The sequence below is a fragment of the Rhyacophila brunnea genome, unplaced genomic scaffold (genome assembly GCF_057557595.1).
Source record: "Rhyacophila brunnea isolate RB1 unplaced genomic scaffold, BYU_Rbru_1.0 scaffold_7, whole genome shotgun sequence".
NCBI lineage: Eukaryota > Metazoa > Arthropoda > Insecta > Trichoptera > Rhyacophilidae > Rhyacophila > Rhyacophila brunnea.
The window spans coordinates 17,485,735-17,500,726 of NW_028233339.1; the positions used below are offsets into that span (position 1 = coordinate 17,485,735).

Here is a 14,992-nt window from a genome sequence, read left to right on the forward strand (position 1 = left end):
TTTGTACTGCTTCAGAGCATGGCATGTCCTCCTTGCCCCGGAAAAAAATAGCATGGTAATTTACATTCAAAATTTTATATTTTCTACTACTTAATTAAAAATTACTGGAGACCATTGTCATACGAAAACAGGATAAAGAAGATTCTTTATCTAATTAAATTAAATTATCGGTTAATAATAAAAATCAATTCACACAAAAATAATAACAAAAGTTTTGAACTACTTACCATCTTCAAATGTTTGAATAGTTATTGGCGGTTTGCTCAATGATCCATCCCCAAGCCGAGTATAGGCCAGCACTTGAATTTGATATGTGACATATTTCCTCAATTCCGTAAGAGTTGTCGTGTGAGTCTGATTGGACAAAAGGGGCTTGCAATCCGGCTGAGGTATCCTAACTGACAAAGATCCGGGCAATGAAGGCGATGACAGTGGTGCATAGCATACTCTATAACCTTCCACCATCCCGTTCTGATGCTGAGGAGGTACAGAGCCCCACACTACTACAATGGTAGTGGATGATGTTGCATTAGCGCTAACGTCACTTGGACCCATTGATGGCACTAAAATGTTAATAACAAAGATTCATTGATGTAATAATAAAAGAGCAGATGTTTAGGCATACTTATGTAAATAAGTGACCTTATGCAGATGAAAATCGGCTCCACTTGATATAGTGGCAGAATTTAGAAACACAAATGACAGCTGTAAATATACGTATATTTCATACACAGAAATCAAATGTTGTTTAATCATTCCGGCAAAAAAAAAACGTATCGATTACTGATTATCTAAGCAAACACGAAAGATTATCAGTATTAATAACGTAGCGTACTATATTATTGAAACTATCCAAACCAATCAATATTTTATTGCATGTACGTATCGATTACTGATTATCTAAGCAAACACGAAAGATTATCAGTATTAATAACGTAGCGTACTATATTATTGAAACTATCCAAACTAATCAATATTTTATTGCATGTACTTATGCATCAACTAAATTATGCTTAATGTAGTGTTGCAATTCAAAGAATTCTGAATGCAAGTGATACTGTTTTCGTGGTGTGCGCATTTATTCAATTAAACCAAGTGGGTAACCGGACAAAACAGAACATGACAAAACAGAACAGTGACAAAACAGAACATGACAAAACAGAACAGTAACAAAACAGAACAGCCAGGGGAAAAATGAAACATTAATTTTTGTGGAATCTATTTATGTTAGGTTACATTTGGTTAGGTCATTATTTCGTTGCACCTAGTCACCCAATCATTTTGAACATATTATATTGAATAAGATGAGATATCCTAAGCTTGCTGGCAACACCAAGTTAAGCCCCGTTTATTTGAGGCTTTCTAGCGATTAGGAATGCAGAAATTAAATATATAATTTGATTTATTATGGCGTATTGAAGATCCGTGCTATTAAAAATCTCTCAACCTAATAGAGATAGGACAATATAATTTATATTTTTCCTGAAAGGACATAGTTATATTTATCGTTGTTCTGTTTTGTCACTGTTCTGTTTTGTCATGTTCTGTTTGTCTCTGTTTTGTCATGGAACCGATAGAACAACCATTACTGATTATATTATTTAAAATTTATTAACCATGAATTTATAGTTACTATAAATTTTATATTACATATGTAGTTTTCATATTTCTACCCATTATATATATGTCAATTTAAATATATTTTACTTTGCTATTATTTAAAAGGCAAAATGTTTTATGTATCATTTAGGTAATATGTAACAATATACGTAACTCTCATCTATGTGATGAGTCTTTAACTATTTATTTTAACACAAAATCAACTTTCAAATACATCTACATATACATCTGGCCCAAAGCTTTTATGATAAAAGTACACAGTAAATAAATTAACATTTATATTAATCGTTTTGAAAGAATAACATTGCTTCTAAAACTTTTTGTAGTAAAAAAAAAAAAACTACTAACAAAAACTTTGTTTCAAACTATTTAGATGGAGTTCCACGACATTTAATTGTATTAAATAAACAAATATACTAATCCCAATATGTACATATTGATATTATCTCTTACCGGCTTCTCTGGTTCTTTCGATGGCCGATGGACTGCCGGGCGATGATCCTACTTCATTGCAAGCCATGACACTGATTTCATACTGAGTCCACGCTTGAAGATTGTCCAAAATATGTGAATTAGACGTATGATCATCGATCAATACATTTTCAACCTCATCAGAATTAGTTGGCTTGTAAGTTATGTTATAGCCTCGGGGGTTTCCAAACCACTCGGTTTGCTGTAAAGGCTAAAACGGAAAAACATACATATTATCATTTTATATAATTATTCAGAAGTTCAAATCTTCATTCATCTCATCATTCTTCATCATTAGTTCATCTATCAACTTTCGAAGTGTATTGTTCCAAATTGTCGACGTAGATATCAAGGGAGCCAGTCCACAAAATCATATTGCTGAGAAACAGGCACTCAAAGACTTTGTGTGACAAAGAAAAGTAACATTTTTTTATTGAACTTTTTTGTTTTTAATGATATAACGGTGAAACTTTCAACATAGAATATACTTTGTGGTGTTATCTTATTATTATTTTGTACAAATAACTAAAAAAAATAGTATCTTAGAAGTTATGTGTGTTATATCTCTTGACCACTGAATATTGAAATGTACAAAAAATGTCGTCAAAAGAGTTTTGTGGCTTAAATCCATTGACCACTGCATCTTTGATGATTTTAAAATGCTTTTGTGTACTTTACTCATTTTCTCCAAATTTGTGGCTTGGCTCCCTTGACATCTACAGCAGTAGTTTCAGATTCTATAGTACCTTACAAATTAAACATCTTATGAAAAAAATGCTAATAAACAATGCGACTGAACATTTCTCAGAACAGTTTCTGCAGTATAAACAGTATCATGTAACATGTGTAAATGTTAAACAAAGTGACAAAAGAGACTGTCACATCAGCTTGTCTGGTGTGACTTTGTGACATAGTGTTTTTGTTACATTGGTCACATGAATATACATGTTAGTAATATATTTCAGAATATATTCATTACAAAGTATTATGTAAGTTTTAAAAGTAAATATTTACTCACAATCCATCTCACTCGTAAGTCATTGGCGCTGACTGCCCTTACAGTGACATTATTGGGCGGCTTCAATGGCGGAGCTTGAATTGTTTGAAACTCTTTGCAGGGAGCACTCGGAACAGACGGCCCGACAACGTTACTCGCAATAATTCGTAGACGATACGTCGTAAACGGGACAAGGGTCTTCACAATAAGTGATTGGGCGTCAGGTGCAATTACCTCGTAAGTCGTTATCCAACTAGTATTTCTTGCAGTTTGAGCCTATAAATAAATAAATAATAGATACAAATAATTATAATTTAATATATTAATAATAAGCTTTTAAGTATGTACATTTATTGCTATAAAGTACCTGAACAGTCCATTTTGATATTGACGAATTGCCATCAAAGCCTGGAGTGAACTGCAGAACTACAGAGAAGGCTTCTATGTTAGACAATGCTAGATTGTATGGTGCGTGTGGCAGAACAGGCTTAACTCCAGATTGAATTGACGCTTCCTTTGAATTTCCATCACCTATTGCAGTCATAGCGCATATCTCAAACATGTAGAAAGTTGTAGCCTGGAAGAAATTAAATTAATTAAATTTTACTGCCGGTAGGTGTATGTATGGTACTTTGCACGCCGCGAATTTTATTGTAAAAATAAAAAAATAAAATCAATTTAGGTTTCAAGTGGTAAAAACGAATTCTGTTTCAATTGTGAGTATGTGACGATATTCCCAATAAATGTCGTTGTGTTCAACATATTTGTATGTTTAAAATAATTGATTTACCCCCCCCCCCCCCCCCCCGTTTACCGTTTAAAACGGGACGTCCAAAGACGTCATTTTTGTATGCAGGCATCCGGTTAACATTCACTCAAGTATATAGTAAAACTAAAAAGTTTGTTATTGAACACTGTTTTGGCGCACTAATTTCTTGAAACATAAATTTAATAAGCATGCAACATTTTAAACAAACTAATTTTATTTTATAAAATATACCTACATAATTTTCATCATATTATTTTAAAATAACTCAATTATCAGTCAGTAAATATAACAATATCATATTTATTACCTGTAAATTCTCAATCATTACTGAGGTAACGTTTGACGAAAACACTTCCTCGCGTTGAGTTTTGGGTTGATCTTTAATTTGATATTTAAGCCGGTAACCTGTCAAAATTCCATTGCTTTGTTTTGGTGGAGACCACACCACTTTGACTGCCCTATCCGACACATCATCAAATTGTAAACTAGAAACTTCATCAGGAACTGAAAACATTATAGAATTTATGTAATTTATTTATAGAAAAATGTATTTTTATTGGAACTTACAACAAAATATATTAGTATGTTGAAATAGTCATTATAAATTTTGTATTCAGAATGAACGTGTTAGTTACCATCTTGACTAGTAATGGCGAACACATAATCGCTTCTTTCTCCATCGCCCGGATCAGTGAAGCACACAACGGTAATATTATAGGGAGTGTATTTCTCGAGGTTACTAATAATAGCTGATTGCTCCGCTAAAGGGTCTAGCAAACTTGGTGGAACACTAATTACTCTTTTTTCAACATTCTTTTCCTCCACAAAATCCCAGCGCCATGCCTGAAGTTTGTAGCCCTATAATGTAAAAAAAAAATATTCATAATATGAATATAATCTTAAAATAAAATAAAATACTTGGTTGACAAAACTTTGATTGTATTGTGTAACACCACGAAGAATGATTCTAAATAAACAATTCAATAAAATATATGAATAGAAAATGGCATTATATTAATTTATTTTAGAAAAACAACTAAAATCGATAAATGTACAATTTTGTCTGAACTTACTTGATTGATTCCATTAATCTTTTGTGGATCTGGAGGTGTCCACCAGACCGTCACAGCTGTTGAATTAAATGCTTCGGCCTTTATATCAACGGGTGGCGCTTCCGGTACGCCTTCTTTGGTCTTTATCTTTGCGCCTTCAGTAAACACGCCGACTCCTTTATCATTGTAAGCGGCTATTTGAACCACGTAATCTTTCCACGTTATTAAATCCTGTATGAGAAAGTTTCTTTGGGCAGCATTCGTGATATTTTGATGGGTCCATGGACTATGATTATAGCCGTAAAGTCGGTACCGTATGACATATCCTAATATGTGCCCGTTGCGATGTTCATCCATAGGAGGTTGCCATTGAGTTATAATTTCTGAAGAAGACCTCGCCGATCCGACAAATCCGAGTGGAGGACCAGAGGGAGCTGTTAATAAATTATCAATAATTAGCAAGAACTCTTATTATGTATCATTTATCAACTGTAACGCTAGAATACAATATTTAACAGAATCTCTTACATGGTTTATTATTTTCTCTTGCATAACAATAATAAGGTAAGATAGTCTCTTATTTTAAACACAATGGACTTTTTTCTACCATGCAGTTGAAGGTGAATTCAGAAAAATATGAAAGGACATGCTGAGTACCTACATAATTAACATAACATGACATCCACAAAATAAATAGAGAAAGGTTAAATTTTCATTTTAACATAATTACCATAAAAATGAAGTTAAAATTTCTGTGGATATAATGGTCAACATTGAAATAATTCATGGAACATTACAATATATAAAGCAAAATATAAATTCATTATACAAGGCCTATACGAAACGTAACATAACGAAAACCAACATTTGAAATGAGATTATAAATAATACTCATCGGAAGTTATTAATATCACTGATTGAACTAAAAAAAAAATGAAATAATGTAGTGAAATAGTTGACAGAAGTGGAAATGTGTTTGGGCGAGAGATAGTGAAAAGTGTATGACACGAAGAAGTCATAAGCAAGCAATACCTTGACAGCATATCATTTCGCTGGCTGTTCAGGAATACAACACCAGTAACTATAGTTTTACCATATTATTCAAACGATACAGAACGGTAACCAGAATAAATTTTCAGTATTTCAATTATTAATAATTAATAGTTATACATTTCTTTTCAACTCCGTCAAATGATATGGATAATGTAGAAGAAATATATGCTGTTTAGCGAGACGGCTAAATATATTTCAAAAATATATAAAGCGTTCTCTCACACAAGACGTTTTGAAGATGCAAAAAATAAACTTTCAAAGGAAAATAATTTCGAATGCTCTTTCATGAAGTGCACGATATCAAATGGAAAAAGATGAAATATTATTTGAATTTTCTTAGAGGTATGAAATTGAAATGACTGTAATAAAATTATCATAGAGTCTATATTGTACAATATATTGGATAGAAAAAATGTCTTTCATTCATACCTTCTTGCGGGAGTGTGACAACTCCGGTAGGTTCCGATGGAGAGCCTTCACCGACGGCATTAATGGCAGATATTCTGAATTGATAAGCTGAAGCGGCCTTTAGACCCGTCAACAATACCCAACGCTGCGATGCTGACACATTACTAAGCTCCGTTATCCAGTTCAAAAGAGGATCAGGAATGGGACCTGTAAAATTTCAAGACAACATTAATGAGTTATTAAAAAATTTAAACAATATTATTATGAACTAACTACTCTCATAATTCTATTATATAAGTACACATATTAGATTGTTCATGTCTTTCCTAAGAGATTATGTATTTGACATAAGTAGGTAGACATTAAAACAAAATGTAAGAAAAGTAATAGATCAAAAAATATTTGTGAAATTAATTTTTATCATTAAAAACTTACCTAATTCAGGCACTTCTCTCTTTTGCACAATAAATTTCTTGATTGGAGAGTTGCCATCGAATCCTGGAGTCCATGTGATATTGACAGCTCTCTGAGTGGGTGATTCAATTTTCAGTGCTCTCACATTAGTGGGGGCAAATGGTAATTCGATCACTGCCAAAGTGGCATGTCGTGTATGGTTGCCTCCGGGAGATGTCACCGAGCAAGTGTAGTCCCCGGCATCGCTCGCCCGAACAGCGCTGACCTCCAAGCTGCCGTCGCTGCCGACCCAAACTCTCGGACCGGACACCATAATTCTAAAATATTTTCATTAATTATAACATTTTAACATTTGTACCTAAATCAAAAAAGTTAAAATTAAATCAATCATACTTACTGCTTATAATGAAACCAATCAATGTTAAAGGGGACACTTGGATCACTGGATACTTTGCATTGCAATGTAGCTGTGTGGCCTAGGAGAACTCTAGTATCAACAGGTGGAGCTATTATTTGTGTGCGAACTGTAAAGAAATTCAATTATGAAATAATTTTTATGAATAGTAGGCAAAATTTTGTTAATTATTAATAAAGGTATTTGTAAACATACCCATGACAACAAGATATGCCTCTCCTTGCACATGACCTGCTTCATTAGCCCGTACACATTTGTATTTCCCGGTATCGGCAACAGATGTTCCCGCAATCAGCAGATCGCCTTCATCCAATACTTGTACTCTTCCGCTAGTTTCTCTTGAATTTGTTATTATTGCAGTTTCTAAAAAAAAAATTAATCATTAGGTATATTTAATTTTAATTGTATTCATCAAATTTTGTAAGATTTACAAATATACCTACAAAATTTGAAAAAAAAAAATGGTTTTCACATATTTACATTACAACATTAAACTATGAAACTACAGGCTCAACGTTGGGGGGAATGTGTGTTTTAACAAATTAATATGTATTCATAAGCATCAATCAGATAAATAAACAATATTTAAATTTTAACATAACTTGGGTATGGCCATTTTTATCGACTCAAAAATCAAAATCAAAAATAGACTTTTTTTAAAAATTAAATTTACACTCAAACCACGAATTATATTTAAAGTCTTTCTTACACATTCAAGAACTTATTAAACTACATTTTAATGATAAAAATAAGCATAAAATAATACGTAATAATAAGATGAAAGCCTTCAAGGATTGCAAGGACAATTATATTACATTTACAACAGTTTTTTGTTAAATAAATTTAAATAATATTTGTTTATCTTTTTACATGGTATTATTTAAATAATATTTGTTTATCTTTTTACATGGTATTGCAAAGTTATCAGTAAATTGTATTAAAGCACATTCTGCATATTTCTACAGTAGCACTGCACTTTACAATTATTAGAGGGATCAATAGACATTAGGTAGATATTTAATTCTGAACACATTGACGATTTAATTAACTATACTATAATTTTTTTTCGAATTAAATGGATTTTTAAAGATCATTAACATACCGTTAAGGAACCAGGTGATGTTGGGTGTGGGGGCTCCTGCCGCTCGGCACGAAATGGTGGCGTCCTTCCCATCCAAAACCGTCAGGTTGGATGGGGCTACTTCCATCACTGGCATGGACGCTAAATCAAGGGTACAAGCCACAATTTGTTAATATACAATAACACTAGCCTCGCACAAAGAAGTCAACAAATTTATATTAGTAGTGGAGACATGCACTAAGGTGAACTACCAAAGCATATTTTTTTTTAATAAAATAATAATTGTTTTAATTTGTTTCATCGCAAAAGTAAGCAAACAAACTTTTAAATCAAAAAATTTATATTTAAGTACATATGTAAATTAAACTGAAGAAATTCATGAACGTAAAATATATTGGCATACTTGAATACATTTATAACCTAATACGTAGGCACATACAAGAATATCTATGACATTTATATATTATATGAAATAAAATATTTTATATTCATTAGTGACTGAAAAAATAAAAATATATAATGTATCATGTAATGATCATTCTCAAAATGTTATGAAAAAAATCATTTAAATAAAACCACACTTCTAGTTAAAACACTGCAAAATAAATTATTGTGAAAATCATAAAATAGTGATAAATAATAAAAAAACGTGTCCGATCTAATAAAGGTGCACCAGCAAAGAAAAAGAATAATTTTTCTACATTGGAAACATTCAGTATTCTTTCTGTTACAAAATGAGTATTTCTTACTGCCAGAATCAAATTGGAAACTCTTTATTTGTTTGTCAGACGATCTCATTCGGACGATTTTGGGTAGGGCGCCTCTTGGGAACCGTTTACGCGCTGGACCGGTCAAATTAACAATATGTTAGTCAAAAATCCTGCAGCAGTACAAAACTCAAAAAAATATTCTATTGAAAGTTAAAATTAAAACTATACTCACTTTTTACTTTTAACCATGTATAAATAGATGTCTCTCCCGCTTCGCTGGCGGCTATACATTGGAATATTCCAACATCCTCTGCTCTCAAACCTTTCACGACAAGAGATCTATCTTCTTCAACGGAATATCTTCCACCTCCGTGCTCGACTTCATCGATAAAGTTATCATCCGGGATAGATCCGGAAGATCCGATTTTTTTTCCATCTTTGTACCAAGTCACCCCTGGAGGTGGCACACCTTGCACGTCACAATCCAATTTGACCATTGAACCATAATCACCCAAAGTTTCTGTCCTCAGACTGTTCGAGAACATTGGTTTTTCGAGGACGAACACCGTAGCCGATGCAGTCACCGTCGGGAAGCCTCCAGTTTTAAGCCGGACTTGACACTCGTATTGACCGGTATGGGTTAAATTTGCCGATAATAAACTCAAAGTTCGATTCGATGGGTCGTTCATATCATAAGGTACTCCAGCCGATTCAATAATAATTCCATCTTTGAACCATAATGTTTCCAACTCGTGCAATGGCCTAGCGTTGGCTATGCACTGCAAATTCGTGAGATCTTGACCTTTGATTATTTGAGTATCTTTAGGTTTGATTATGATTTCTGGAGGAATTTCGCTGTTAGCATCTCCTGTAACCTTGAGAGTTATATAAGGACTGTTTTCTTCCTTCCCGAGTTGAGTATTTATTGCACGAGCCCTAAAAAGACATAATCACAATATTACATCAGCACCGAAAGTCAACACCTTACATCAATAATTGTACTATTCATGTGTTCCTTCTGAAGTTTTATTATTTCGTCAGCATAATATGTGATTTTATTACTTTACATAATATAAAATGTTTAACGAATGTGTTCTCCCACAGGTGCGAAACATGTAACCTGAATTCAAAAGAGGTTAAAAACCTGAGAGGAACATAGTATGGTATGGAAAGATACATGTTGGCCATAAGAAGGATCAACAAAAAAATGAATGGGCATGTGAGCATATAAGAGTTTTGGGTATACTTACGAAATGTAAAAAAACTTGAAATGATCATTCAAAAAACAGATCACCGCTGGACAAATGTTATCATCCAGCATTATCCAAGAGATATTACAATACTAAAGTACAACAAAGAGGTAATCTATATCAGTCAGATCGATAATCAAGTTTAGCGGAAGTACATCGCAAGAAAAGACTAAAGACTGAAAAAAGTGGAGACAAGAAGGAAACGCCTTTATTCTGCAGTAGATCGAAGGTGGCCGAAATAATAATATTAAAAAAATACTAGAGATGGGTATTGGAACAAGCCATTGGCCACAACAACTAACCTGTACGCTTTTTCATCTTCATTAGAGCATGAAAGAATAACAAGTTGGTGAGAATCGGTCACAGCGTATTTGTTGTCGTATCGCAGAGGTCCATTTTCGTCTTGCCAGATGACAGACGGGGTGGGATTGGACTCTATCGGAGGCAAATCTAATATAGCAGCATTCCCAGACTCCACAAACAACATCTTCTCCGATGAATCTTTAAACAGTCCCATATCTGTGAACAAACAAATTTACATGTAGGCGCTTCTCGGTTGAGGAAGAATGGTACACTGATATAGAAACATCATCAAAAGTCACTGACATGAATAATTCAATAAGACTTACATGCAACGGTAACATGATTCTTCTCGCTGAATATGGCTCCCACATCATTCTGTGCAATGCACTGATATGCACCAGCATCTGCTCTCTGTGTGTTATGGATCTTGTAGAAGACGTCTGGGGAAAAGTCACCTAACGGTTGGCCATCTCGAAGCCATTTGTACATCGGCTGTGGGATACCTGAAAAGGGGAGAGAGAAATTCGATAAATATTATATTATCATTTGCGACATCTAGGTGGGAGCAAAAAAAATCCTCATTTAATTCATGGATCTGGAGCAGACTGTCTTTTTTTTAATTGCTTCGCTCTGACAACAAAATACTTTCCTGCACCAAACTCAAAGTATAAAATAAAAAATTAATCCTTGTCATATTATGTCAAGTAAAAGGATATAAACACGGCAAAACATCGATACCAAGATTGCCCAGTGCAGAAGTCGGTAACCGGCGACCCATATGCATGCAGCCTAAGCGTGCATTTTTGTGGACCCTATAAATTTTTGACCCAACAAGAGGCCCGTATATACTATTATTTTAATACCTAATAAATTTTAAACGAATAAAATACTTTGCAAAATTTGTATATATGATATATCAGGTATGGCGAACCTATGGCACGTGTTTGAAGAGAAAAAAATACCTATAATAATAAATGACAGATCGCATTGTATAAAAATAGCAGGCAAATACTCTTCAATAATAAGCATGATGTTTAATTAAAATATATAATTGCATAGGTCGGTTCATAGATTTCATGCGTCACATATAATATTATCACACTAACCTCTAATTTTGATCAATTTACAATACTTGAGACCACTGTAGCGAGAGAATGCATCTTATCAGAGGAATTGTCATGTCAATTTGTGCGATAAGTACTAAACCAATTAATACATTAACAAACAATTTCATTTCTACCCACAAAAAACGACTGCACCAAATAAGAAATAAAAACTTGGTGAAGCTAGTTAAGTAGTAGTAATTCTGGTACAGTTGTTTCAAAATCGGTGGACCGAAATGTATGGCGTAATTGAAAAAAGTGATAAAGCTATTATATTATGTCTGCTATGTTCTGTGAGTGGTATCTAGAACATCATCATTATTTTAATAGGATTCTTAAAAACTATTATTATTATTAAAAACGGCACAAAAATACAAAAATAAACAAAAATAATATTTGGGAAATTTTGGCACGCGTGCGAAAAAAGGTTCGCCATCCCTGTGATATATGATACATATTTAATACGTATCTATAGTTTGATGACAAACCCGAAAAAAGTTTCGTTGGATTGAACATTTTCATAAAAAGTAGCAAAACATGAATATTTTTGAACCCTTTACCTAACTGACTAGAGGATTAGAGACCGACAACTGTGACTTGAGGCGCGGCCTTGGCGCTAGTGTGGCGATATGAGTGTATTGCGAGAATATGTCATTGATTGCGAGCTATTAATCTTGCTTATAAAAAATATGAAAGATTAAACAGTTCCACGAAGACAATTCTAGTAACACAAACAATTAGTAGATAATATCGTCACTGTTCTGGCAGAAGACACTAATTCGAAAAAATGACATATTGAGTTAGTACCAAAATGCTCCTTATTTCAAACTTTACTGTCTGGAAACCTTCTTAATAAATAAACAGTCTTTATTTTAAAGTCATCCTTTTTACGATTACTTAATAAACTCACATGATAGCCCATTTCAAACATTTTAACAACTTCAAAGTCAAATTACTCAAAACTAGTATTCTCCAGTTAGTGTGTTGTGCCAGAACAGAGACGATATATCCTAACACGAATTTTGGTAAGAATAGATTTTCTTTTCGACTGACAGCTAAGCATCTGCATCTCCATGCAATTTGCACTGAATTTTAAAGTATAAGTAGGTATATAGATAATTTGGCCAATAGAAAACTGCCACAAAACCTACATTAGCAAGGAAACGTCAGTGATGCATCATAAATTGTTATTTTCCAACAAAATCTAATACATTTTTTTATTTGATTCATATCTCGTATTTATTTCTGTATTTTTCAATATTGCAGTACTTAATGAAAATTGATAAGGAATATTTTACACTCTCGTACGGCTTTATTATTAGAACTAAAGATTAAAATGTTGTCTATGAGTCTGAAAAGGTTGCCGACCCCTGACTGGCAGTGATCGGTAGCGTTATGCTTTATGAGCACCGGGGGAGGGGTCTCAGCTTGAATCCTGAAGGTTAGGCTAATCATTTATTGTTCAATAAATGTGTATGGTTACCATGGAATGGGAAGTATATTGACATACAAGCCACTAATCTTACTAGGTAGGCATTGCAATTCCGAGATGTACTCCGAGATTGCAACCCCAATAAATTTCTACCCACTAAGTACGGGTTGAATGAATGGGTAAAAAAAAGTCCATTTAGTCACCTTCTATGTTTTGAGTGGGGTTCATAATAATAATGCTCGGTTCCAAGTGGAAATTGTGGAATTGGATTTTGATTTTCAGTAAAATCAGTTTCAAATTCACAAGTTTTTGAACACGTTCTCAAGAACCATTTTTTTCATTAAAAACTAGAGGTTTTAGTACTTAAGTTATATATTTGAATCATCATGAGATGCATTATTAACAATGGGTACCGTCATACACCGAAACTAACATGGAAGTACAATAAACTTCAACAAAGAAGGGCCAACATTTCGGAGCAAAGCGTAACAACGGCGTTTGGTGACTTAATGACAAAAGTCCATTAAGCTTGCAGAAGGATATGGTGAAAATGAAAATCATAATAATAAAACAGGAAATGACTCAAAAACATGATACCTAGTCTAAAAATAATACGCATGCCTTTGTAGAATAGGCTAATAATTTTAATAGATTCTAATAAATCACTGTATTTTTCATAAAGTCAAAATAAAAACAGTATGTTTTCAAACTACCGTATTAGTCAACCGCGTAAACCCTCAGTTTTAACGAAATCGTTCACTCGGTGAGACATTGTCAATCTCTTCGATAAATTACCATTTTTGCTCAACAGAATATCATATTCTATATTGTTCTCATATTATGAGTTTCTACAGAATAGAAATTATAAGTATTTTTACGATGAGTGATCGAATCATTCGATTAACCCCATTGGCTACTTTCTCTTGATCCAACACACATTGAAATTGCTGTACCAGTTACAAAATTCGCGGTCCACGAGTTTATAAGGGGACGCTCTGTAATTCGGTATGTATTGCATCGAGGGCGCATACATAATAAATAATTAATCTTGTGAATCCGTCCTATATTTCTAAACTAGTGTTTCAGAGTAGGCATAATACCTATCACAATATTTCTGAAAAAATATAATAAAAAAATTACGTGGGAGACTTGAAATATGTTGAGGAACATCTCAAAATATAATCATATGGTTTGCTTGTATCTATCCATATTATTCGATTCATTTTTATTATTTTGTTTTTTATTATATAAGAATAGCAATAACCCATATTTGGTTAACGTAGGGTGAAACTGGTTTCATTAATTTGTGATGTGCGTTAAACCATACCCCGTATTTTTATTGTTCGATAAATATGGCATTAAATAATAGTTAATTACTAATAACCTGCTTATTAATGTCTAATTCCAATTAATTATTAATAAATAATATCACATCAAGTATATTTTCACTCAAAATTATTCAATTCAATTTTCAGTCAAATTATTGTAATTACATAGTATATAGCACTATGTCTATCAAACCAAAGTAGGTACTGAAATATGGTGTTTTGAAGTTTTAAAAAAACTATAGGTAACTATAAGATATATCTGACAATGCAATTTTTTACAAAATCCCGTTACCATTTTTAAAATATTGGTGGTAGGTACAGTATTTTAAGTTAACGCTATTTGAAGTATTTTTTTCTTGTAATAGCGACATGTAGCGAAAAATATCTGATATTATATAATATATATATGGTGTCATACACATAATGTAAGTAAATTTAGTCATAAATAATTACAAAAAAATGGATAAGGGTTTGAGATGCAATTGAGTTCATTTATGTGAAATACTAATTAAGAAATTAATATTTGAATTTAAATCTTTAATTGAAATTGTAGCACTATTTTACAGAAAACATGTTCGTATATTCA

General features: G+C 32.8%; 1 protein-coding gene across 1 annotated transcript in view; it reads right to left on the reverse strand.

Annotated features, from left to right (window-relative positions):
* Window positions 1-14,992, reverse strand: part of sdk (sidekick cell adhesion molecule) — a 292,529-nt gene that overhangs the window by 10,258 nt on the left and 267,279 nt on the right. The window contains exons 3-19 of the mRNA XM_085958445.1: window positions 10,870-11,046; window positions 10,543-10,759; window positions 9,223-9,926; window positions 9,030-9,122; window positions 8,302-8,421; window positions 7,395-7,562; window positions 7,182-7,308; window positions 6,806-7,101; window positions 6,392-6,577; window positions 5,942-5,965; window positions 4,931-5,343; window positions 4,493-4,715; window positions 4,165-4,361; window positions 3,456-3,665; window positions 3,110-3,364; window positions 2,074-2,302; window positions 228-563 (exon numbers count right to left, since the gene is read on the reverse strand). Coding sequence (XP_085814571.1) covers window positions 228-563; window positions 2,074-2,302; window positions 3,110-3,364; window positions 3,456-3,665; window positions 4,165-4,361; window positions 4,493-4,715; window positions 4,931-5,343; window positions 5,942-5,965; window positions 6,392-6,577; window positions 6,806-7,101; window positions 7,182-7,308; window positions 7,395-7,562; window positions 8,302-8,421; window positions 9,030-9,122; window positions 9,223-9,926; window positions 10,543-10,759; window positions 10,870-11,046 — 3,975 coding nt within the window. The remainder of the gene's footprint in view (window positions 1-227; window positions 564-2,073; window positions 2,303-3,109; window positions 3,365-3,455; window positions 3,666-4,164; window positions 4,362-4,492; window positions 4,716-4,930; window positions 5,344-5,941; window positions 5,966-6,391; window positions 6,578-6,805; window positions 7,102-7,181; window positions 7,309-7,394; window positions 7,563-8,301; window positions 8,422-9,029; window positions 9,123-9,222; window positions 9,927-10,542; window positions 10,760-10,869; window positions 11,047-14,992) is intronic.